The 22,782-nt window shown below is 44.3% G+C and overlaps 1 protein-coding gene across 5 annotated transcripts in view; it reads right to left on the bottom strand.

Annotated features, from left to right (window-relative positions):
• PINX1 (PIN2 (TERF1) interacting telomerase inhibitor 1) overlaps positions 1 to 22,782 on the bottom strand; it is a 79,238-nt gene that overhangs the window by 36,971 nt on the left and 19,485 nt on the right. For 3 of the 5 annotated variants that reach the window (XM_078347095.1, XM_078347094.1, XM_078347092.1), the window contains exons 5-6: positions 21,160 to 21,252; positions 14,900 to 14,976 (exon numbers count right to left, since the gene is read on the bottom strand). In XM_078347095.1, the coding sequence (XP_078203221.1) occupies positions 14,900 to 14,976; positions 21,160 to 21,252 (170 nt within the window). The remainder of the gene's footprint in view (positions 1 to 14,899; positions 14,977 to 21,159; positions 21,253 to 22,782) is intronic. The other 2 variants (XM_008979041.5, XM_078347093.1) reach the window with 2 other exon arrangements.

Here is a 22,782-nt window from a genome sequence, read left to right as displayed (position 1 = left end):
TCCCACATCTATTGAGATTAGTTTATTACATTTTGGAATTGATGGATGAGTAAAAGCGTTGTTACACTTTAAAATAAATATTTCTTTTGAATTGAGAAGGTTTTGTCTTAGCCTTTCTCCACTCCTTTCCTTCAATAAATATTTGCTGAATACTTTGGCCGACGAGGGAGGCATTTTCTTGATTTTCATTCTCTGAACTTTTTATTATGAGGTAAATTTTGTTGTCATATTTTTAATTTTCAAGAAAATAGGCCTAACAGCCCTAACCACTTTACAGAGTGGGGAATAGCAGCCAATGTGTCCTCTACAAGAGAAACACGTGAGGCAAAAGAAGGTATAACCCCTGGGAAAACAGACCCCCAGAAGCTCTGCCAGCAGGACCTGGGATGCAGCTGGAAGGCAGAGGAGGTGCTCCTGGCAGGAGGGAGGCCAGGACATGTAGGAGGACCCCCAACTCGTCCATCAGAGCCCGGGTCCATGGCCCCAGCAAGAGGGCTTCTCTAGAGAAGCCAAATCTCACTGACAGACCTGCCGACTCTGACATCTGGGGGTTCCCTAAGGAAACAGCCCCATCTGAGAAGGACTGCCTCTGCAAACAGCTTCCAACAGGCTCTTCACTAATTGTGATATTAGAGCAGATGACGAGGGATCATCGGATTATGTGGGGGAAATCCTCATGATGAAGAGAGCAAACCAAAACCAAGAGAAGAGAAACGCAGAGGACAAAGACAGAAAAACGATCTGCGAGTCTGTGAGAAACACAATGCCCCCAGAGGCCGGGAACATATGCTTGTATCTATCCATGAGACAAGAACAGGACATTATGAAAAAATAAGAAACAACGAGATAGTAAGAAATAGCTCTTGAAAATTAAAAATATGACAACAAAATTTACCTCATAATAAAAAGTTCAGAGAATAAAAATCAAGAAAATGCCCCCCTCATCGGCCAAAGTAGAACAAAGATACAGAAAAACTGGAGACAAAAGAAAAATCTGAGGAGGAATTCACGATGTGAATGCACTCAAGACGTCAATGCAGCTACCGACTGCCTGACAAAATGGGGAAAATTACGAAAGAGCTCATTTTCCAGAATTCATGACAGGATACGAATCTTCTCCACACTGAAAGTCCTACCAAGTGCTTGGTGAATAAAAACACCCAACCAACTCATATTCCCATGAGGTTTTAGAATCTGAGCATATTATGATTCTAAAACCTCCTAAAAATGAGATAAACAGGTCTGTGTAAAGGACTAAAATGAGAACCACAACAATGGCTATCAAGAGACACTATTAACACCTTCAAAATGCTGAAGAAAAATGATTTTCAACTCAGAATTCTATACCCAGACCATCTGCCATGGTATTAGAATAGAGATTTTCGGACCTGTGCCCTTCTCAGAAAGTTGCAGAAGATGAGGGAGGAGACACGGGAATCAGGACAGAGGAGCTAAAAGGAGCAAGGATGAGGAAAAGTCCAGGAGGCCAAGGAAGTGGCTGACCCAGCAACCAGTCCTGAGGGCACCAGGAGGGGAAAGTCCTAGGAGAGAGGTCTCCTGGGAGACAGATCCAGCTGACAGATGATGTGATGCAGCTGACGCTCTGGGAGTTTTATATTCAGAGGCTACCGGAGGGTCTAGAGGGAAAAAAACAAAATCACACAGATAAATACAATGCTTTTGTTTCCCATCAGAAAACAACCAAAAATTGCTATAGGAAATGTTATTGTCATACACTATTTGGCTTATCAGGGAATTATATTTACATAGCCATAAAAATATAAGCCCCAAATAACAAATTCACTAATTATTATACAAATTGATCAGCAGTTTGAGTGGTGTAAAGGCCCAGATCCTAATCTACCAAAATACAAGTCCAAATTTTTAAAATTATGACATTGACAAATGTCAGTGCAGGTTGTTATTCTAAAATACGAAGGCAAATAGCACCTAATTTCAGGAGAATTGAAAGTGCTGTAGGGAGGTGTGTGAGGTGACGTGGCACGGAGCATGACTGCAGAATGGCCTTTCTTTAAAAGCTGTTGGGTGGAGCTGAATTTTTTTACACCTGTGTGCAAATATTACTTTGATTAAAAAATAGTAAGCATTTAATGTATACGCTCTCTGTACGAGACACTGTGCAAATGCTTTACAGGTGATCTCAGTTAATTCTAAAAACAGTCCTAATAGATGATATTACTATTATCCCTGTTTTAAGATAAGAAATTTAAGGTACAGGGAGGTTACACAGCACATCCAGTAGCACAGCGCTAGCAGCTGATGGAGCCAGGATTTTAACTCAGGCAATGTCGACCAGAATCTGGAGATCTTAACTCAGCAGGAAGCCAGGAAAAGAATTTCATCTCAGGAAAAGCGATCTGATTTTCACCTGCTGGTAAACCTAGACAGTCAGAACCAATCAGCCTACCTGAGATGAATAAGTAGGAAGCATTTATTTTCTCCTATCTCAAATCCTGTATTTTTCTATCAACAACACAAAAACACAGACTAAACAGCAAGAGCAGCAGAAAAGAAAAAGTTGGAAAAAAAATTACAGTCACACAAACTGTAGTTAAAAAATGACTAAGTTTCCTTGATATATGAATTTGTTGGAAAACCATTTATCAGCAGCCTGTTTCTCTCTAGCAGAGTCCCTCAAGCCGAGAGCCATGTCATTCCCCTTTGACTGATTAATTAGCCAATCAGGGGACATTTTTCATTGTGAGGTCTGATGGTTTATTTCAGCTAATGTTTGGTCTCTAATGGCAGCACATTAAAGCCAACTCGGCTATTTTAGCCCTGTGGAGTGACCAAAAGGCAGGAACAGAAGATAAATCAAAAGAGCGCCCTTCAGTTCCTCTTCAGTCCTTAACAAAACCCCTAAGGAGCAAGGGGCGGGAGGGGAGAGCCTCTACCAATAAAGACAAAAAACAAATCAAAGAAAAGCACACGTCTTCCAGCCAAAGAGCAGCCTTCCCGCTTCCAAAGAGCAGTAATTCATCCTCTGTTGATTTACAGACCACTGATAGAACAGGCCCCAAAAAGTCAATATCCAGCTCTTCTTCCTTTTATCAAAAGCTGTGCTCAATAGAAAATCCAGCTCTGTAATGCTTCTTACTCATGGGCTGACTTTCCCTGCACTCTGAATGAGAAGAGCTGTGAGTAACCCGTCTCAAGCAATATTCACACCAAAGTCACTCCAGCCAGGAATGTCCCACTGCACTCAAAGTTCTCTAAGCTTCTTACCTGTCCCTAAGCTGTGAGGGCACTGAAAACGCCAAGACGTAGAAGTTTAGGAGGAGGGCAGATGGGAATCTTCACAGATTCAGCACAAGAAGCACATCTTCAACATGTCCACTGACAGCACACTCACCAGGGCGGGTCTAACGAGATGGTCTTTGCAATTACACACTTTATCATCACCATCATCACTCATCATTCTAATTTTATGCATGTCGGAAGCTGTGTTAGTCTGTTTTTGCATTGCTATAAAGAAACATTTGAGGCTGGGTAATTTAGAAAGAAAAGTGGTTTGATTTTGGCTCACAGTTCTGCAGGCTGCATAGCAGGTGTGCCACTGGCATCTGCTCCTGGTGAGGCCTCAGGAAGCTTCCAATCATGGTGGAAGGAGAAGGGGGAGCCAGCACATCACATGGCTAGATGGCATGAGGAAGTGCCAACCTCTTTTAAACAATCAGATCTCATGTAAACTCGAGCAAGAACTCATTAATGATTATGAAGACATGAAGCCATGCATGAGAGATCCGTCCCCACCATCCAAACACTTCCCACCAGGCCACACCTCCAACGCTGGTGACTACAACTCAATTTTACAACTCTAAACTGTATCAGAAGCCTTCAGACAAGACACCACTGGTTCCTTCCTTCCCAACTGATTTAAAGATGACTTCCACATTGGTAATCACATTCCTGCACCCCGCTGGTGTTGGTGTTTGAGGCCGAGACAAGTCATAGCTCATGTTGCTTCTGCCTTTGATGCTTATTCAGCCAGAGAACTCCCACCCTTCAGGCCTAGCTCAATTTCCAAATCTTCTGTGTGTCTGTGTCTCCTGACAGACTCAGTGAGCATTAACAGCTCCCTGCCTGTGTCCCCATATTGTCTAAGGCTTATTTCAACAAATGAATTCAATTCAGCAGAAACCTTACCGAGAACCTAACCCACGCCATGCATGGTTCTAGATACAAGGAAGTACAAAAATTCCTGCCCTCGTGGGGTTCCAGTCTCCTGAGGGAGGGCAGGCAGTCAACAAGGGAACTACTGAGCACGTCAGCTGGCGCTCACTGCTGTGAAGGAAAACAAGCGCCAAACGTCTGCATGCCCAACCAAAACCACGGCGGACATGGTAGTACAGGACGACTGCCTCAGTCACTACTTATCTTAAACACTAATTAAACCAGCCGCTGTGTCAGGAGGTCCTCTACCCTTGCTGTAATGGCCAAATGGCAGACAGGAGCCTCTTTTCTAGAGGACTCTCAGAAGGACGTGCTTCTCAGCAATGACCCCGTTTACTCAGCATGATTATATTAAGTATTGTGACTATGCACAGACAGGTACAGTTTTCTCAGTTCTAAAGGGTGTTTCATAGAAGTTATTATTTGTCATCCTAAAATATGAGAGTGCTGATGACAGTGGTCTTAGCAGCAGCAGCTAAGACGCACTGGGCACTTACTCTGTGCTGGGCACTTCGCTAAAAGTTTTATGTGGCTTATCATAATCTTCCCTGGATCTTTTATTATCCCTGTTTACAAATGAAGAAACTGGGGATCACAGAGTTTAAATAACTTTCCCCAAATCACACAGTCTTCAAACTACTCTTGGGCTCAAATGCAGGCATATGGAAACTCTCAAGTGTCTATTCACAACACTATATGCCCCTGAAGTGGCCCTCTAGAAGAAACCAGCATAGGACATTCATTAGACAATCTGATTTCCTCATTCTACTGGCTCAGATGGTTCTAACAGGTATATATATTTGATACCAGGCATCAACGTATAATCACAGAACCACAGGAAGGTGAATCCTGAGACAGCAATTTCAGTTACCTAAACAACAAACCATTCTATGTGTGAAGACACTCAGTGGCTTCAAACGTAGCAGCCATTTCCCTGTTCACCCTAGTTCTGTGCATTAGCAATTTGAGGAAGGGCTGGGCTGGGCAGTTCTGGCTCAGGGTCTCTCACGGGTTGCTGTCAAAAGGTGGGGAGAGCTGGCAGAGCAGAAAGCTGGCCAGGCACCCCCTCCCCAGGGAAGCTCTGGGCGCCCACCTAACTCAGTGATCAAGGTCTCTCCATGGGGGTGTGCCTGGGCACTGGGCCTCCTCACAGTTTGGGGCTTGGGGCAGCTGACTGTTCACATGAAAGCTTCAAGAGCAAGTGTTCCAGCCAATGAGGCCTCAGAAGTCGCCTGGCACCCTACTGCTAGACTGTCTTGGCTAACAGCAAGTTCCAGGTCCAGCCGGGTAGAGGGAAGGGGACCAGACTCCGCTTCCTGGTGCGGAGGCCGTAAGGGCCCGCCTAGAAGAGCATGTGGAATGGGAGGTATTGCTGAGGCCATCTTTGGAAAATAGAATCTATTACACAAACATTCTACTACACAAAATGCAAGACCTACTTACAGACCGGAAAACTGAGTTTACAGATAAAATAGGAACACGCTACCCAAGGTGAAGGTAACTTCGCCTTGACACTCAACATTTCTAGTTACTCTTTTAAGTCTTGAATTTGCTAGAAGAGATGACTTGCTATTTTACCTCAAGTCTATTTGATCTCATTTGGACACACCAAAAGCCTTTCACATTCATCTACTGGATAAAGCGCATGAGTAGATAAAGCCAAAACTGCTCAGATATACACAAATCAAGAAGAATACAAGTAATGTTCTCGCCTTTGCTGTCGTGGAAAACATAAAACTTCAAGTCAAGGCTTAAACCTGCCAGCAGCATTTCAAATGGGATCATTTCATGTGCTCTCTTTACTCCAGAATGGGAGAAGGTGAGAACTGGAAGGCCTTGAATGCATTTAGTTGGGACTCTTGCCTGGGACCAGAACCTGCACAAGGCGCTCCCCAGGAGGCGTGCACTGTGGCCAGTGGCTCTGCCAACCCACGCGTGCGGCTTCCCTTTCCTGAGTTGTTACCTTTCTATGAATTTCATCGGTCAGTGCTAGTTCTTCCTTAGTCCTGATGCCCTGATAACCACACCCAATTCTTCCATCTCTTACTGTACATAACATGCTTTCCAGACGCCGTGGTCCCCCAAGGCCATTCCCTAAACATACTCCTTTAAAACATGACACCCAGGCCTGCATATAGTCGTCGAGCATAGTCTCGAGGAACAGAAGCAACAAGTCTGTTGCTTTCTGCAAGTAGGCACGGCCTCCCTGGCACAGCCCGGCCTGCGTTCAGGACATAATTTGGCTTAGGTTAAACTTGTGGTCAGGAGACGTGTCCTATCTTCTAACTAATTTTCATCTAGCTGCTACCAAATTAGATCTTCCTAGAACTAAGTGCGACTATACATACCTTCACAAACTTTCACCTGAAAACAGTGAAAATGTTTTGGCCAACTGTCCCAGCTCAGACAGATTACTTTGAATCAGGATTCTGTTATCAATGGACAAAATGATGACAAGAATTACTGAAGTCATCATTGTTGGGAAAGATGAATTTTGGAACTCAAGTGCATATGTATTATCTGGCTTGTCTGTGGGCTTATATTTCTCCTTGACTAAAAGGGTCTTAATTAGAAGATGACTTTGGTGTCCAAATGTGGAGCAGGGAGAGGGTGGGCAGAGCAACAGGTGCAGGAAGGGGGGTCCACATCCTGCAAATCCCTCATGAAACTCACCTAACCATAAATGCCGGGTATCAGTGTGAAAATTCAAAACGAAGGAGAAACCCCCTTCAATTAAAAGGCATTTGAAAAATTAATGCAATAAAGAGACTCTTCTCAAAGATTTTCCTCATGAGGAACTTAAGGCATTGAATCCAAGCAGAAGCATGAATGGTCCAAAATACCTCGTGAACTCCACTAAGCCAAAGAGAAATGTCTGCTTGGAATTCATTTTCAGACTGGATAATCAGTAGGCAATGGGAAAGAAAGGGGACTGACAGAGAGATGAGAAAGGAACACAAACTACAAAGTCATGCTTTGCTTCAAAAAGCAAAAACCAGCAGAAGAGTTCAGGGAAAATGATTATTGATTTGGTACCTGGGAGAGTGAAACTCTCATGAGGCTGCTAATTCAACCAGGTTAGAGATGAAGAAATGGACAATTATTTTGCCAGGAGCCCATGCCAGAAGCACACTGTTCAGAGAAATGAAGTGAGAATGCTGGTAACACATTCTCCATCCTCACTCCGGTCTCGGAGTATTTTCTCTAGTGATAAGGCTCAATCCGGAAACAAGCTGGAGAGAGGAAGGAAACTGGGAAGGTGGGGGAGGGAGAAAATGAGAGAGAGAGAGAGAAAAAAAAGAGTAGCAGGAAGTTCAACCAGATAGCAGCTGATGGAATTTGTTTTTCAGTGTCTCCAACTCCAACTTGCAAACCAAATCAGAAAAGACACAGGCTCACATGCAGCAGCGCAGCAGGCACTGGCCAGCCCAAGTACCTGCCGCAGGTCTCAAGGGGCCCTGGGAATCTCAATTCATTATCTTCGATCATTTCTTTGTCTCTGGAGAAAGTGCATACCTCTCCAGTTTAGGAGCAGTCCAAACCAGAGTTACTGTCTTCCGATCAATATAAAACAGAGATGGTGGGAAAGGGAGAACTCGGAAATCAGAAATGTGCAACCAGCTGTCCCCACGCAGAACAGTTCATGAGAAGTTTTCTGAGCAACTGGCAGTTCCTGATGATCTATCACTACTGAAGTGAGTACTTCTGAATAGCCGGATTCAGCGGGGAAACAGCGCCTCCTGACAGCTTCTGTGTCTTGAAGAAATACTAAGCACCACTAAAGTCAGAGGAGAGTCCTTCAAGCAACAGGAATGCTTTATCTTCTGAGCAACGAAAAACAGCCAGAAAGAACATTCTAGAGTGAAATGCAAGGTCTGAAAGCCAGTTTCCGGCAAATTGGGTTGATTTTAAAAAACATTTAAAAAATTTTTTTTAATTTTTAAAAACTCTTTTAAAAAAATCAAATGGCAAGAGCAAACATTTATTCAATAATCCTTTCTCAAGAATCCACAAGTAGATTGTGCTTGGCATGGAAAGTAGATTATTAATATTTCCTCTCAGAGAAGAAATACGCATTGATCAGAACATTTTAAAAGGAAAAGGCATTTCAAATATCAACCATGACGCTATACAAACCATGATTTTTATGGTAACACATCCGTTTTTTAAAAAGACAAGTATGAGAACCTTCAACTGACTGAATCTCTACCACGTGCCAAGAACTAGAGCCAGTCACATGCTGGGGACGCAGAAGTTAGAACACAAATCCTCTCTCGAAGGTGTTCCCTGGCCAGTATATGCCACGAATGAAAAAGTCCACATGTAAAACACAGTGAAGCGATTTCTTCTTCCTTTTCTTGTGTTTTTGAGACAGGGTCTCACTCTGTCCCCTGGTGGAGTGCAGTGGCGTGATTCTAGCTCAATGCCGCCTCCTCCCAGATTCAAGCAATCCTCCCATCTTTAGCCTCCTGAGTAGCTGAGACTACAGGTGGTTGCCACTGAGCCTGGCTCATTTTTGTAGAGACGGTGTCTCACTACATTGCCCAGGCTGGTCTCAAACTCCTGAGCTCAGGCAATCCTCCTGTCTCAGCCTCCCCAAAGTGCTGGGATTATAGGTGTAAGCCACCATGCCCAGCTAGCAATTTCTTTATTAGATGCAAAAAGGCCAGCAAGGACAGAAAGCATGATTTAAGTTTCATAAACACATCCTAGGAATCTTGCAGTTAGCTTAGATTGCTTGTTGCTTCGTTTTGATGTAATTCTCTTTTTATTTCTATACATTATATTCAAAAGAATTAACAGAGCACATTCTTGGCTTGGCATAGCTTGTTCCACTACACAACACAAAGTGCATTCCTACTATGCTCACGAAGAAAATTTACATTTTAAGTAATTTTTTTTTAAAATGAAGGCTTTTAAATGCATAGTCTTAGATTTTTTTTTGAGTTCCAGTGGGCTTTTATTGAGATAAATTAACAAAAATCAAGATTTTACCATGTTTTTTGAACCTTATAAACTCAGCAGACTCTGATCCATATGAGTACATACGACATAACACATCCCAACAAAAACACAGCCCCACTGGAACATCTGCCAGTTAACAGAAAGCCAATTTTCCCTTTCCCCAATGTCTCAGAAATTTTGAGTTTTGCTCACTTCTCAGTGGAACTGGTCCCTTGTGGCTAGGGACATTGGAAGCATAGTCTTAGATTTTAAAGCTTCTTTTTGGACCAAGGACACCTTTGAAAATCCACTGAAAGCTCTGCATGTGTGCCCACACATTTTGCATGCAGTTTAAAGGAGGTCACAAGCTTCACTACAGTGAATGTCCCATGAGATATCGCCAATACCATGAGCTCTCCAATACCAACACACTACGGATGACAAAACTGTCATGATACCACTTTCTACTTAAATATCACTTCACAGTTTAATATATTCCTGAAATTACTAAGTAAATGATTTAATCAATTGGAGCGAACTTTAAAGACATCAAATGATTTGATCTCTACAAGGAGTTCTCTAAAGACTCATAAGATATATAACATTGAGCACGGCTAAGTGCAGGAAATAGATCATGGAAATGACAACTGGCCTTTAGCATTGAGTAGTGACCCCTGCAGATCTGAGCAGACTCAGCATCAAACTGAGAGACCGTGTGATCTGCACACACAACATTCCACTCTCATCAGACAATTCTGTCGGCAGACAATTCTCTCGGCTGCCAGGGTCACGGGTGGTGTTGGAGGGGTATGTAACTATGACTGGGGTTAGCATGAGGGAGGCCTTGGTGGTAATGAAATAGTTCAGGATCTTCACTGAGATAATAATAGTTACACAATCCACAAATGTGATAAAGAGGCACAGAGCTACATGCACAGATGGTACCAATGGCAATTTCCTGGTTTCATCCTGTACTGTAGTTACATAAGATGTAACCACTGGGGAAATCCAGATGACGGATGCACGGAGCCTCTCTACTATCTTTGAAACATCCTGTTAATCTACAATTATTTCAAATTAAAAAGTTTAAAAAAACCCTCATGGCTATTAATCAAGGGCTGCAGATGTTTCTTGGATATAAATATATTCAGATTATCCAGTTCAATAGAGAGATAAAAAAAAACACAAGTATCACAGCATCTATGGTCCAGATGCTCAAGCTCTTTCTTAATTCAGCCTCCAGCTCCAACATAGAAGTCAAGTCATTCCCCAGGCCGGCCCGGACACCTGGTCACGTGCTTCTCAAACCCTAACAGCTCATCTCTGACTAAAGGTAAAGCAAAGAAGTTTTAAAATTTAAACCATTGTTTTCTACAAAACAGAAACAGCCAATCATTTTCCCACAAAGTTATGCTACAGCATCAACCACCGGTGTCTCTGGTGAAGCTCAACAGAAGCTGCCGAGGCCTAACTACATCCCTTCGGCAGAGATTTTTTGTTAAATGCAACTGAGTTCATTAACTTCGAGAGTAGTGTGGTATGGGAGAAAGAAGGCTGATTTCAGAATTGCAGGAACACAGACTTAAAGCCCACGTGTGCCATTTTGGAGCATCCTAACAATTCTCTCTGCCTCAGTTTCCTCACTGCTACAGAGGGGATGCTGATGCCTACGTGACAGGATTGCTGTGACGATAAATGAGAAAAATCCTAAGTGTCCAACACAGGATTTGGCACACAGATGCTTAATAAAACTGGAATTCTATGACGGCAGTCAGGAGCTGTAGAAATTAAAATCGGCAGGCTGGGCTTAATGCAACAGGGGTGCTGTTTCCCAAGCCAAGCATGTGGTTAACGCCAAGGTTCTGGAACTCCAGATGCTGAAGACACATCAGCGTCGGCACCTAACTAGAGCACCCACAGAGCTCCTGCTACCTTAACGGCCCACACTACCATGGTTTCCGGGCTCTGGAGGTAGGTGACCTCCAGCAACGCCTTGGCCTCTGCAATGCCAAATATAAACCCAGGTCGACGCGGCTATGAGAGTCAAGCAAAGCAACAAGCAATACTCCCGCCACCTGCGGATGGGAGGGAAAAAGGTGGTATTTTCAAACAGATCTGATCAAAGCCCTCCTGTCTTTGGCTATAAGGGCTGTTTTAACCAAAAGGTAAGGTTTCTTAGCAACAGTCTACTCAAGGAAGGTACAGGCATACCTCAATAAAAGCAAACTTAATACATAAAATCCGCATGGATGTCACAGATTAAAATTTAGAGGTCATTCTGCTTCACAGAAAGATGTTCTTCGTATCTTAAACCTGATTACATTTAGATAGATTCTGTTTTCTGCACACAAGTGGGCATCTGTGTGATGGAAAACACTGCCTAGGCCCAACCTCCTCAGTGTGGCACATGGGCCAGCAGCAGCGTTGCCCCGACCTCCTCAGTGTGGCACATGGGCCAGCAGCAGTGTTGCCCCGACCTCCTCAGTGTGGCACATGGGCCAGCAGCAGCGTTGCCCCGACCTCCTCAGTGTGGCACATGGGCCAAAAGCAGCGTTGCCCCGACCTCCTCAGTGTGGCACATGGGCCAGCAGCAGCGTTGCCCCGACCTCCTCAGTGTGGCACATGGGCCAGCAGCAGCGTTGCCCCGACCTCCTCAGTGTGGCACATGGGCCAAAAGCAGCGTTGCCCCGACCTCCTCAGTGTGGCACATGGGCCAGCAGCAGCGTTGCCCCGACCTCCTCAGTGTGGCACATGGGCCAAAAGCGGCGTTGCCCCGACCTCCTCAGTGTGGCACATGGGCCAGCAGCAGCGTTGCCCCGACCTCCTCAGTGTGGCACATGGGCCAAAAGCGGCGTTGCCCCGACCTCCTCAGTGTGGCACATGGGCCAAAAGCGGCGTTGCCCCGACCTCCTCAGTGTGGCACATGGGCCAAAAGCAGCGTTGCCCCGACCTCCTCAGTGTGGCACATGGGCCAGCAGCAGCGTTGCCCCGACCTCCTCAGTGTGGCACATGGGCCAGCAGCAGCGTTGCCCCGACCTCCTCAGTGTGGCACATGGGCCAAAAGCGGCGTTGCCCCGACCTCCTCAGTGTGGCACATGGGCCAGCAGCAGCGTTGCCCCGACCTCCTCAGTGTGGCACATGGGCCAGCAGCAGCGTTGCCCCGACCTCCTCAGTGTGGCACATGGGCCAAAAGCGGCGTTGCCCCGACCTCCTCAGTGTGGCACATGGGCCAGCAGCAGCGTTGCCCCGACCTCCTCAGTGTGGCACATGGGCCAGCAGCAGCGTTGCCTGGGAGCTCCTCAGATGGGGACGTGCGGCTCTTGGGCCCCGCCCAGGCTTCGTGAGTCGGAACCTGCAGTCTGACAAGGAAGGCCTGTGTCCACGGCAGGACTTGAGCTTTGTCCTCAGGGTTACTCACGACCCCAAAGCCAGAAGCTCTCAGTACAGCTGCACAGCAGGCTGTCCCCGCATTCCCAACCCTCACTCCTTACCAAACGAATGTTAGGGTAACTGCTGGAACCAGCTGGGGAAGCACTGAATTTTTTTTTTCTCCTTTTGTAATACAGACACCTGGACCCTAACCCAAGATTTAATGTAATTGGTCTTGGGCAGACACTGGCATTAGCCTTTTGTTTAAAGCTCAGTAGGCAGTGCCAGGGCAATGACCCTGTTGAGAACCATGGCCACAGACTGAGAGCAGAGCCTGGTAAAAGACGGCCTCACCAATACGTAGGGCCTAAATCCATCACCAGAAGAAAACACTTAACTGGAAAGAGAGAGGAAGACTGACTAACAGAAATCTTGCAGAAAACACCATGCTGCATCAAGGACGATCATCTCTACACCAACTGGACCAAAAGAGACTTTCCCAGGGCTAGCATCAGCGAACTGTTTCTGAAGCTCCTCAGATACAGGTGGGTGTCTCACTTTAACATGACTCACCCACCAAAAAGTCAAGTAATACTAGTGTTGAAAACCTCAAGGCAACCAACACCAATAATTCCTCAAGCAGAAATCTGCCAGAAGGTCAGAAACGTCTGATCTCTTATAACTAAGAGCTTTCTGCAACAACCACATAAATCCTCTTAAAGTTCTACAAAAGCCTACAAGTACAAGTTGTATTTCCTTCCCTGATCTGTTCAACTCTACATTTTCAAAGAGGATGCCCGGGAGGGCAAAGTCTGGGGGTGGTGGGTGGGTGGCGGGGAGGAGAGACAGGATCCACGTGCAGGGATCTGGAGGCGCCAGTGAGAAGGCACGTGAGCCCACGGGGCTGGGGAGATGGGGGTTATCTCAAAGTGTGGGAGGCATGTGGAGCTCAGGGTGTGACTGTGGGGTGGGGGCAGCTGTTGGGCAGAGCAGAGGAGATGGAGTGCAAGAGACATGGGACTGGAATTCCAGTTCTTTCTGAGGACACGGAGATGACTGAGGAGAGTCAAGGGAGAGGACTGGAGAGGAGGCTAGGATAAACCAGAGGCCACATCCTCAGTGAACGGAAGAGTAGCCTAGTCCAGGTCTCACGCTGAGCACTGAGGGCAGACATATAACCAGAAGCCGGCCTCCTTGTGAAGGAGCAGCTGGCACGGCCTGATGTTAGAGCGGCTTCTCCCTAGTGACTGCTGCCTTTCCCATGACTCAGCACAGGACACACAGGCACCAAAGCCAGATCTCCTTTCCCGGCCTGCTGCTTCCACCTGCTGAGGGTGTAGGGGCAGACAAGGGCTAAACTGGGACTCGGGAACTGAGTCCCAATCCGCACAGGGAATCACCAAACAATACTTCTAACCACTGTAATTCTGAACTCTCTAAAAACTATTAAGAAACAAATAGCTACCACCCTAGAAATAAAGGCTGCTGTCAGTCTGGAAAAATGCCAGGAATGAATAAACCAAGTCTTCTTTTTCGTTCTATGGTCACCAAAGGCCCTGGCTAGGAACCAGTGAAAGATCAGTACAACATACCAGGTTAGCTGAGTAACAGTGGTCGCAACCGTATATTCCAGATTGTCTTAGACAATGCCAGTTCTAAGTGTTTTTAGCCTGTTATTTTCAGAAATCCATATTTTGAAATCCTAATACATCTCAAACTATATCCAGAGCTGTTTCTTACACTTAAAAACAGCACAAAAAATTCTTTGCGATATTATACAGCCCAATTTAATAATTAGGATTATAAATTACGGAGTTCATTCCATTTAGGGTATAGTTTAGTTACCCCATTCTTTTCTTCCAGTTGTAAAGCAAATAATATTGTATAATAGAGAAAATACCCCATCTAACCCCCTTTCGGGTGGTGCTGGTCCAGCGCTGTCTCAAAGGCTTTCAGAATGGAATAGGCTGGCTCCAGAGGATGACGGGGACATTCTTCCTCCCTCCTCCACTCCAAAAGGAGTAACACAGTCTGAGCAGAACAGATAAAATCCCTCCCTCTCTCGGCCATGGAAGAGACATTTTCCCGTCTGATTATATCGGCAACGGGTAGTCTTTCCCAAGTTTAATCTAGTCCTCACACCAAAACAAAAGGAACAAAAGCCAAACACCAGATGACGCTTATTCTGGTTTTTTTGTTTGTTTGTTTCCTTATAAAACATATCTACCCACTATTATTACCAAAAGGCTCATATCTAGGCTGTGTAAGAAGCCTCCAAAGTGTTTTGGAAACTCTGTCTGAAAAGTACTAGCCATAGATATAAACAGTCCTAGACACAGGTGAAAATCAGACAGTATTAAAGCGGAACAGGGAACTGTACATGGCTTTATACCTCAGGAGTCTTCTTACTCTGTCTTTTCCCAAAAACGCAGTCAAGATCTGTTTTGCTCCGAGATGATAGATCCTTCCCTAGAAAAACAATGTGATGCTTTTCAGTAAGACCATTCGTCCTAAAAGAAGGAGCACAAACATAATTCATGCAACACCTGAAAGGAAAATGAATTCTGGGAAAGAAATCAACAATTCTGTAACTAGCGACTTTTACCCACTTTTTCATTACACCTCGTCATTAGCAAACTAAATTGATTGAGTTTTAAAACCAAGAAAATGTTTTAGAACCAGAACTCTTGACATTCTTTTAATTGCAGAAACAATCCAGAACATAGGCACTGCGAGGAAAGCTCAGTTCCACAGCTCACCCCACTCCTGCTATGTCTGCAAGGGGCAATTCCTGCATCTCTGGTTTCCAGTTTATAAAACAGATCTCATTCACTTCAGAAACACAAGCTACTGACTTAGAAGACTGTAAAATACAGATTAAAAAATACTACTAGATAGCTTCAAATTCCACATATGCACGTGAATGAGAACACAGCATATTTGACCATAGGAGCTTAATAATCAACTCAACAAATAAAAACTTTAAAAGAATATATGTGAATAAAAAATACTGCATAAGGGTCACAGGGTTTCAGATTTTTCTTTTTAAAATGTTCTTTACTGCTCTAGCTATAGTCTTTAAATAAAAGGCTGCATACGGAGAGCAGGAGATTAAATGGCTCTACGATTCTCATTTAAAACACTAAAACTCTTTCCTTTCAAACCCACAAACCAACTGATTTAAATTCACTTCTTTGGAATTTCCACTTCTACTCAATAATCCTCTATGAGCAGTCAGCCAAATCTATTCCCATTTGTCAAAGGCATGGTAAACGGATTTTAAAACATAGCTACTCCATGTAAAGGCTTGAGGCTCTGGGTGAGGGAGGTCTGGGTCAGACACAGGAATGTGAGTTTCACGCTGGAAGCCCGAGTTCCACCGTCACGGACTCACTTGTCTTCTTGGTTTCCTGTAGCACACTGACTTGGCAAAGTAATGTCATGACCCAGAAGGTTCTAGTTCACTGACTATCACTGGGGCACTTAAATATGATATTGCTCAGTGACTCCGTGAAATTAAAAAAACAAAACACCCTTCAATTTAATGCAAAGCCAGGTGCCAAAACCAGTTTCCTAGGCAGCAGTACCAGATGAAGTGGTCCAGGCGGTATGACCTGTTCCTGACAGGAGGGCAGGCTCCCCTGGGCTCTGCCTGCTGCTCTCCTTCCTACCTGAGCCCGACACTAAGCCCTCCTGCTTCTCATTTATGAATAAATAGAACCCTACACAGAAAGAGCCAACAGAAACCTACTAAGAACAGATGAAGCACATCACAGATGGTGCAGAAAATGAACGAAAAAGTGAGCAAGAAAACTGGCTGTAGCGGGAAGAGGGGGACAAAGTCATCGGAGGTGCAGATGTCCTCACAGCTTTGCTGCGGGCACAACCCATTTTCCACTGCAAAGCACATTCAGGGTGGCAAATTGCTACTTCAGAAAAGGGAGCTGTACTTAATGCAAAATGTGTACTGGCCATCTGTCCCTATCCTCTGGAATACAGACACTCTAGAAAATGCAAATTATGATCTTTCTGACAGCCATTCGACTAAAAGGAAAGTTGGAGGGATTAAGGAAGGGACAGTACATGCAAGATCACAATTCTAAACCATGACGCCAAAATAGGAACACAGAGACTCAACACAGATCTCAAAGTCAGAGGCAGCACTGAGGCTGGCAGCCACAGCAAGCTATGCCAACGAAGGTGCAGCTGTGCCTAACGTTTTGATGAGGGGCTCTCGTATCAGAAATGTTTATCCCTTAGCAAAAGTTCACTTAAGTAAGTGTAGAAAGCAGGACTGTTACAGGCCTTGCTCTGGATTTGATCTGGAAAACAAGAACACAGACAAGAAGTAAGAGTCAGAGACTAGTGGAAAGGAACATGAAAGGTGGACAAAATGGTGAAGATGGAGGAGGCTTTGAGACAGTTACTAATTAACGGTCCTGATGGAAAGCTTATAAACACCAGAAAAGTATGGCCACTTTTGAATAAAAACCACAAATTTAAAAAGCTCATTTTGTTTCAGTTCTGAATTATGGTCAAATCATACAAAATACTGTTGATAAACTCGGAGAAAACAATTAAGAAAACTGAATAGGAAACAGATCTGGTTCATCCACTAGTCTTCAACCTGCGACATTTCCAGAACCAGTAAAAAAGGCCTCCGAGACAGGGCACGGTGGCTCAAGCCTATAATCCCAGCACTTTGGGAGGCCGAGGCAGAGGTCAAGAGATCAAGACCATCCTGGTCAACATGGTGAAACCCCGTCTCTACTAAAAATATTAAAAAAAAAAAAAAAAAATTAGCTGGGCATGGTGGCGCGTGCCTGAGCTACTCAGTCCCAGCTCCTCAGGAGGCTGAGGCAGGAGAATTGCTTGAACCCAGGAGGCGGAGGTTGCGGTGAGCCGAGATCGTGCCATTGCACCCCAGCCTGGGTAACGAGCGAAACTCCGTCTCAAAAAAAAAAAAAAAGGCCTCTGAGAGTCAACCTGAAAGGTCCTGCAAGGATGAGCAGATCCTTTCATGGAAGAGTACTCTATTTAGGATCCTTTCAGCTGTTTGTCTAATGATGATGATGATCAGTTTCCCAGTCTATCAGAGTAGCTACTGGGAAGGGGGGGAACATGACTGCTATCATCAGAGCTGTTTAAAATACCAACAAGCCCACATGGGAAGCAACTAAAACTATAAAAAACCAGACACGAGAACTTAGCAATCATGTCTAGGGTGATTTAGCAACAGTTTAGCAATAACCCAACCAGCTCTAAGGAGCAAGCTGCGTTAGAACTGCGGTAGAACTGAGGCTCCAAACACCAAATCTATGGAAAAGTAGAGTTGAGTTGCCCAGTGTAAAGAAGTGGAGGGCAAGGAATATGTCTGCTAAAATCAAAACCACTTAGGGTTTATGTAGGTAGCTTCAATTGTTTAGAAAATTCATTTGCATTATTCAATCACGAAGGACAAATACAATGACATATTCTTATTTTATTTTTTTTCATTGCAAACATAGAGAACTGGCAGTCAGCCTAGGGCAGAAGGGAAAGGTAACTCCTCCAAAAGGCACTGTTAGCAAACCAGGAGAGTGGAAAGAGTCAGTGTGGGCGACACAGGTCAGACCCTAATAAGCAGTAGTAAGAGTCGGAATTTTCAAAAAGCCTACTAGGTGTTATTTAATATTTACTTAAACGTCAAAAGAATTAGAAGAGGAAATGCACAGCTCCTCACTCCCAGTGTGCAACTGAGGGCGGGGCTAACTGCCCTGTCAATACCAATTCTGTGATTCCGGACCGGAAGCCAAGCACCTGCAGCATGCGTTAGGCATGTGCTTTCCTTGTGTGAGAAGCACATGAAACAGCCCAAACTGTCACAGGAATAAGAAGTCTGCAAGATTCCCAGGAAAAAGCTGCGTAATCACAGTTAATGGAACTTTCATCCAATGACCGCACAACTGAGGGGGAGGCGCGCTCTCCTGACGTCTCACCATCCAGATAGAAAACCTCAAAAATGGCTTTGGATTGACTGACATTTTCCCCACTGCAGAGAATAGCCTCCATCTGCAGACATCTTTTGAACTAAAAAAACCCTGCAGACCATGCTGGAGTTGGCCTTTTAAATCGGTATGGCTAAAACTGACTTTTAAAATTATACAATAAATTAGCTCAAGTTAAAATTATTAACTTGGGACCAGGGAGAGGAATATTTTTAACTAAAATGACAGAACTAAAATGGTAAAACCGACCGGGCGCGGTGGCTCATGCCCGCAATCCCAGCACTTTGGGAGGCCGAGGCAGGAGAATCACCTGAGCCCAGGAGCTCAAGTAAGCAGTTACCTGAGACTGTACCTCTGTGCTCCAGCCAGAGCAACAGAGTGAGACCCTGTCTCAAAATAAAAATGATACAGCCAATATTTAGGCAGCAGCAAATTTTATAACACTTTTTGCTACTATAATCTTACGAGAGTAAAATTTTTATCTTCACTCTTAGCAAGCTATGTACAATTCCATCTTCCTGCTTGATCTCCTGGACCATACATGAGTTACAATATGAATCATCCTCATCAACTCAGTGAATGGGTTACTGTCATTCTGAGCATACCCACTGATTAAAATGCTTATCATCATATACAGTGCTGAAAAAGCAAAAGTTCCATAAACCAGAACCTACCTTAGAACCTAACAGTCACTTACAAATGTGTCCACATTTTACAAAAGAGGAAACTGAGTCTGAAAGACGGGAAATGGGTAGGTGACTTGTCTAAGTGAGTAATGGCCAGAAGCCAGATTTTCTGTGATCTGTGATAGTCCACCTTAGAGGAGACTTTAAAATAAGCTTGCACCGTGGACTGGAAAGCTGGATGGTAGACCATTCTTTTCTTCACTACCTGGACTTTTGCTTGTCTCCTCTTTTCTGCTTAGGACCAGGCTGCACATCCTTCATGTCTCCACTGCAGCTCCTCTCTGCAATCTAACAATAGATCCAGGACTCTCTCTGCCCTCCGTACTGACTTCCCCCTTCTCCCCAGGCAAGGCTAATAGATACAGAACCCTCGCTGGAAGACAGAAAAAGAAGGCACAAGAAACCAGTGGTCTGACAGGGTCACCCAGCAAAAGAGTGGCTTAACTAGAAATAGAAAGCAGATGCTCCTGGCATCCATTAGATTAAAGCAGATTAACGAGGCTTATCCCAGCCTCGGCAAACCCTTCAGATGAAATCATGCATGCAGTCTGGCACCAAAGGAAAATGAGAAGAGTCTACCTGCAAAAGTGAAAGCGTGAAAAGCTGCCATAGCATCCGAAAGCTATAGGTCACTTTGAGTTGTACTAACCTGCTCTGCAACAGCACCCTCTGTGAGCTCTAGTTTTTTTCTAGAGTCTAATGAAAAAAGAAGGGCTGTTTCAGGGAGTGGGTGTGAAGGAAGCACTTACCCTCTCCTCAGAAGGATGAGGGTCAACGAAGCCTGTTTCCTGTTCCGCAGCAGGCTGAGGTGGAGAGGAACCCCAGTCAGAGGACATACAGGTCACCACCAGGAAAGTTCCTGCCTGAGAGGAAGAAGGGATGGAGCGGACGAGCCACGGCTGCTGGAGAGGGAAGGGAGGCCCGGCCTCACCCTGCACGCAATTCCCGACCCACTCGGCTCTGCATGGCCTCTCACCTCAACCAAACCCAGTCCTAACTTTTGGGCTCCTGGCCCAAAATGAAAAGCATCATCAGTAGTGCAGAGTATGGGAATTCCAGCTCCCACTGCTATCCAGGCAGGTTCTGCAAGGTAAGAGCTTCTCAGCAAAGCCTTGATATGCATGACATTCATGGAAGACCAAAGCAAAGAGGTATCAAGGCAGAAACACAGCCAACCTCCCGGAGAAGAACCACCAATAGACACTAGCTATGACAGCGTCAGCATCATCACCATGCTTCTTATGTACATTATGTAATAAACAGGTTTTTAATTCACGATACCGTTCTACCAGCAAACAAGTGGGGAGTAGAGTCCAGTGCCTTAAATTGTTTCTTTCCAATGCAAGATCGCCACCTCGTGGCTAAAGAGGACAACCACACGCACAAATGAGTTCACTTACTGGGAAGAGGCTGGGGAGGTGGTGCAGGAAGAATGACTCTCACCCAGTTCTCAAAGGGATTTCTACCCAACTTGGCAATGACCACGGAATGCCTACCTTGTGAAATGGAGAAACTATGTGGAATAAAGGGTCAACCAGGGAGTGTGCTTTATCACACTGGAGATCTCAATATAGAGCCTAATTCTCTAACCTGGCATATTAAGAGCTATTTAACACCAACATTTAGCTCTAAAAAAACGCTGCAGCTAAAAATGTTGGATAAGAAATTAAAGTTATTTTCTGACCTGGCCACAGAAAGTCCTTTTTTCCTCAAATAGAACCTGATCCCATTGTAGCTCAGCCACAGGACTGGTCGACAGTCTAAAGCCTACTCTGGGTCCCATCTCAGCTCTCCTGGATCTGATTCTAACAAGATCCTCGGGAAATCCACAGTCACTGCACAGATTCCAGCACTGCTTCGGAGCAGGTCAGGCGGCTGTCCACAACACATAAAGTCACTGCTGGCCAGGAGCAAGCATGCTTCAAGCAGCTCAGGACAAACACATAGATTTCAACAAGTAAGGAAATGCTTAATCTTACCTTTTGTGAATTTCATATAGTGAACACGGTTTTTGGAGATTTTGGACTTTTCCTCAAGGCTAAAAGATTTCTTTTCCTTCTTGTCTGAGGAGTCTTTAAAAAAGATTAAAAAAATTATATGAAAGTCTTGTAATTAAAGGAAAAATAAAATCTTTTATGAACAAGCAAGTACTCAGAGATTTTATTACCACCAGGCCTGCTTTACAAGAACTTCTGAAAGAAGCATTATACATAGAAAGGAACAACCAGTATGAGCCTTTCAAAAAATATACCAAAAAGTAAAGAGCATCAACATAAAGAAGAATTTACATCAACGAATGGATAAAATAGCCAGCTAACATCAAATGGCAGTAACCCTAAATTTAAATCGACTAAATCCCCCAATCAAAAGATACAGCCAAAACCTAACGGTATATCCAATGATACACAAAGACTCAAAACAAGGGTTGGAGAAAAATTTACCAACCAAATGGAGAGCAAAAATAAATAAATAAACAAAAAGCAGGAGTTGCAATGCTCACATTTGATAAAATAGATTTCAAAGCAACAAAGATACAGTGGTAAAAGGATCAATGCAACAATAAGAGATCTTAATACCCAGATACATAAGATCCATAACGAGATTTAGACTCAACGAGACAGAAAATTAATAAGGATATCCAGGACTTCAACTCAGATCCAGAACAAGTAAACTCAATAAATATTTATAGAGTTCTCCATTTTAAATACACAAAATATTGATCGGCCATTATTAATACCCATTTTTAGAGTGAAGCAATATTTCTGTTCTCTCTCCCTCTTTTTCTTCCTCTTTCTTCCTCTCCTTCTCTCCTTTTTTTACTTTTCAACATCCTAGTTCCTCACCTCTACTCAATACATTCCTCTGAACACCTGATTCCTTGTGATTCTCCCGTCCCACTGAAACCTCCAATCCATTAAAAAAAGAAAAGAAAAAACAGAAAATGCACTTGGGGCACATGGAGGCACAGTGCAGTGTTGTTGGAAAATAGTTATTCAGCACTTTCAGTGAGCAGGATGGGCACAGAGAAATGTCCCATGTGATAGGATGGCCCGTGCTGACAGTGGAGTCACACACCACTGTGTTCCAGTCAGCACTGCCCCCTGTAGGTTTCTCTTTGTGGGTTTGTCTTTTTGTAAAGAATTGTTCACTTATTGCAGTTTCAGAAAAAAAAAAGAAAGAAAGTCTTATAATCCAATCTCATTTATTCTCCTAACAGCGAATGGTCCTCAAAGAAAATTCTAGGAGCCCACATTCCTGACAGAACTCTCATTAATTTGCTCCACAACAGCACCATTCTGCTAGATCTCTGGTTTTCTTCTATGGGTCAAACAATTAGAAGTATTTCCTTAATTTGCTTACTATGGATCAGGCAAGGCTGCCCTCCGAAAATTTAGAAAATCCTTGAGGAAGAAATGAAAACTTGTGTTCGCACAAAAACAGAGATATGAGTGATGAATGTTCATATTGGCCTTATTCATAAGAGCAAAATACCAAAAATCGCCCCCAAGTCCTTCAGCATATGAGTGAATGAACAGCTGAGCAACCCCTGAGCTATCCTTACAGTGAAATACCAATCCACTGAGGAGAGGGGTGGTGGCTGC

Source organism: Callithrix jacchus, chromosome 13 (genome assembly GCF_049354715.1).
Source record: "Callithrix jacchus isolate 240 chromosome 13, calJac240_pri, whole genome shotgun sequence".
Classification (NCBI taxonomy): Eukaryota; Metazoa; Chordata; class Mammalia; order Primates; family Cebidae; genus Callithrix; species Callithrix jacchus.
This window is presented reverse-complemented; position numbering and strand designations above follow the sequence as displayed.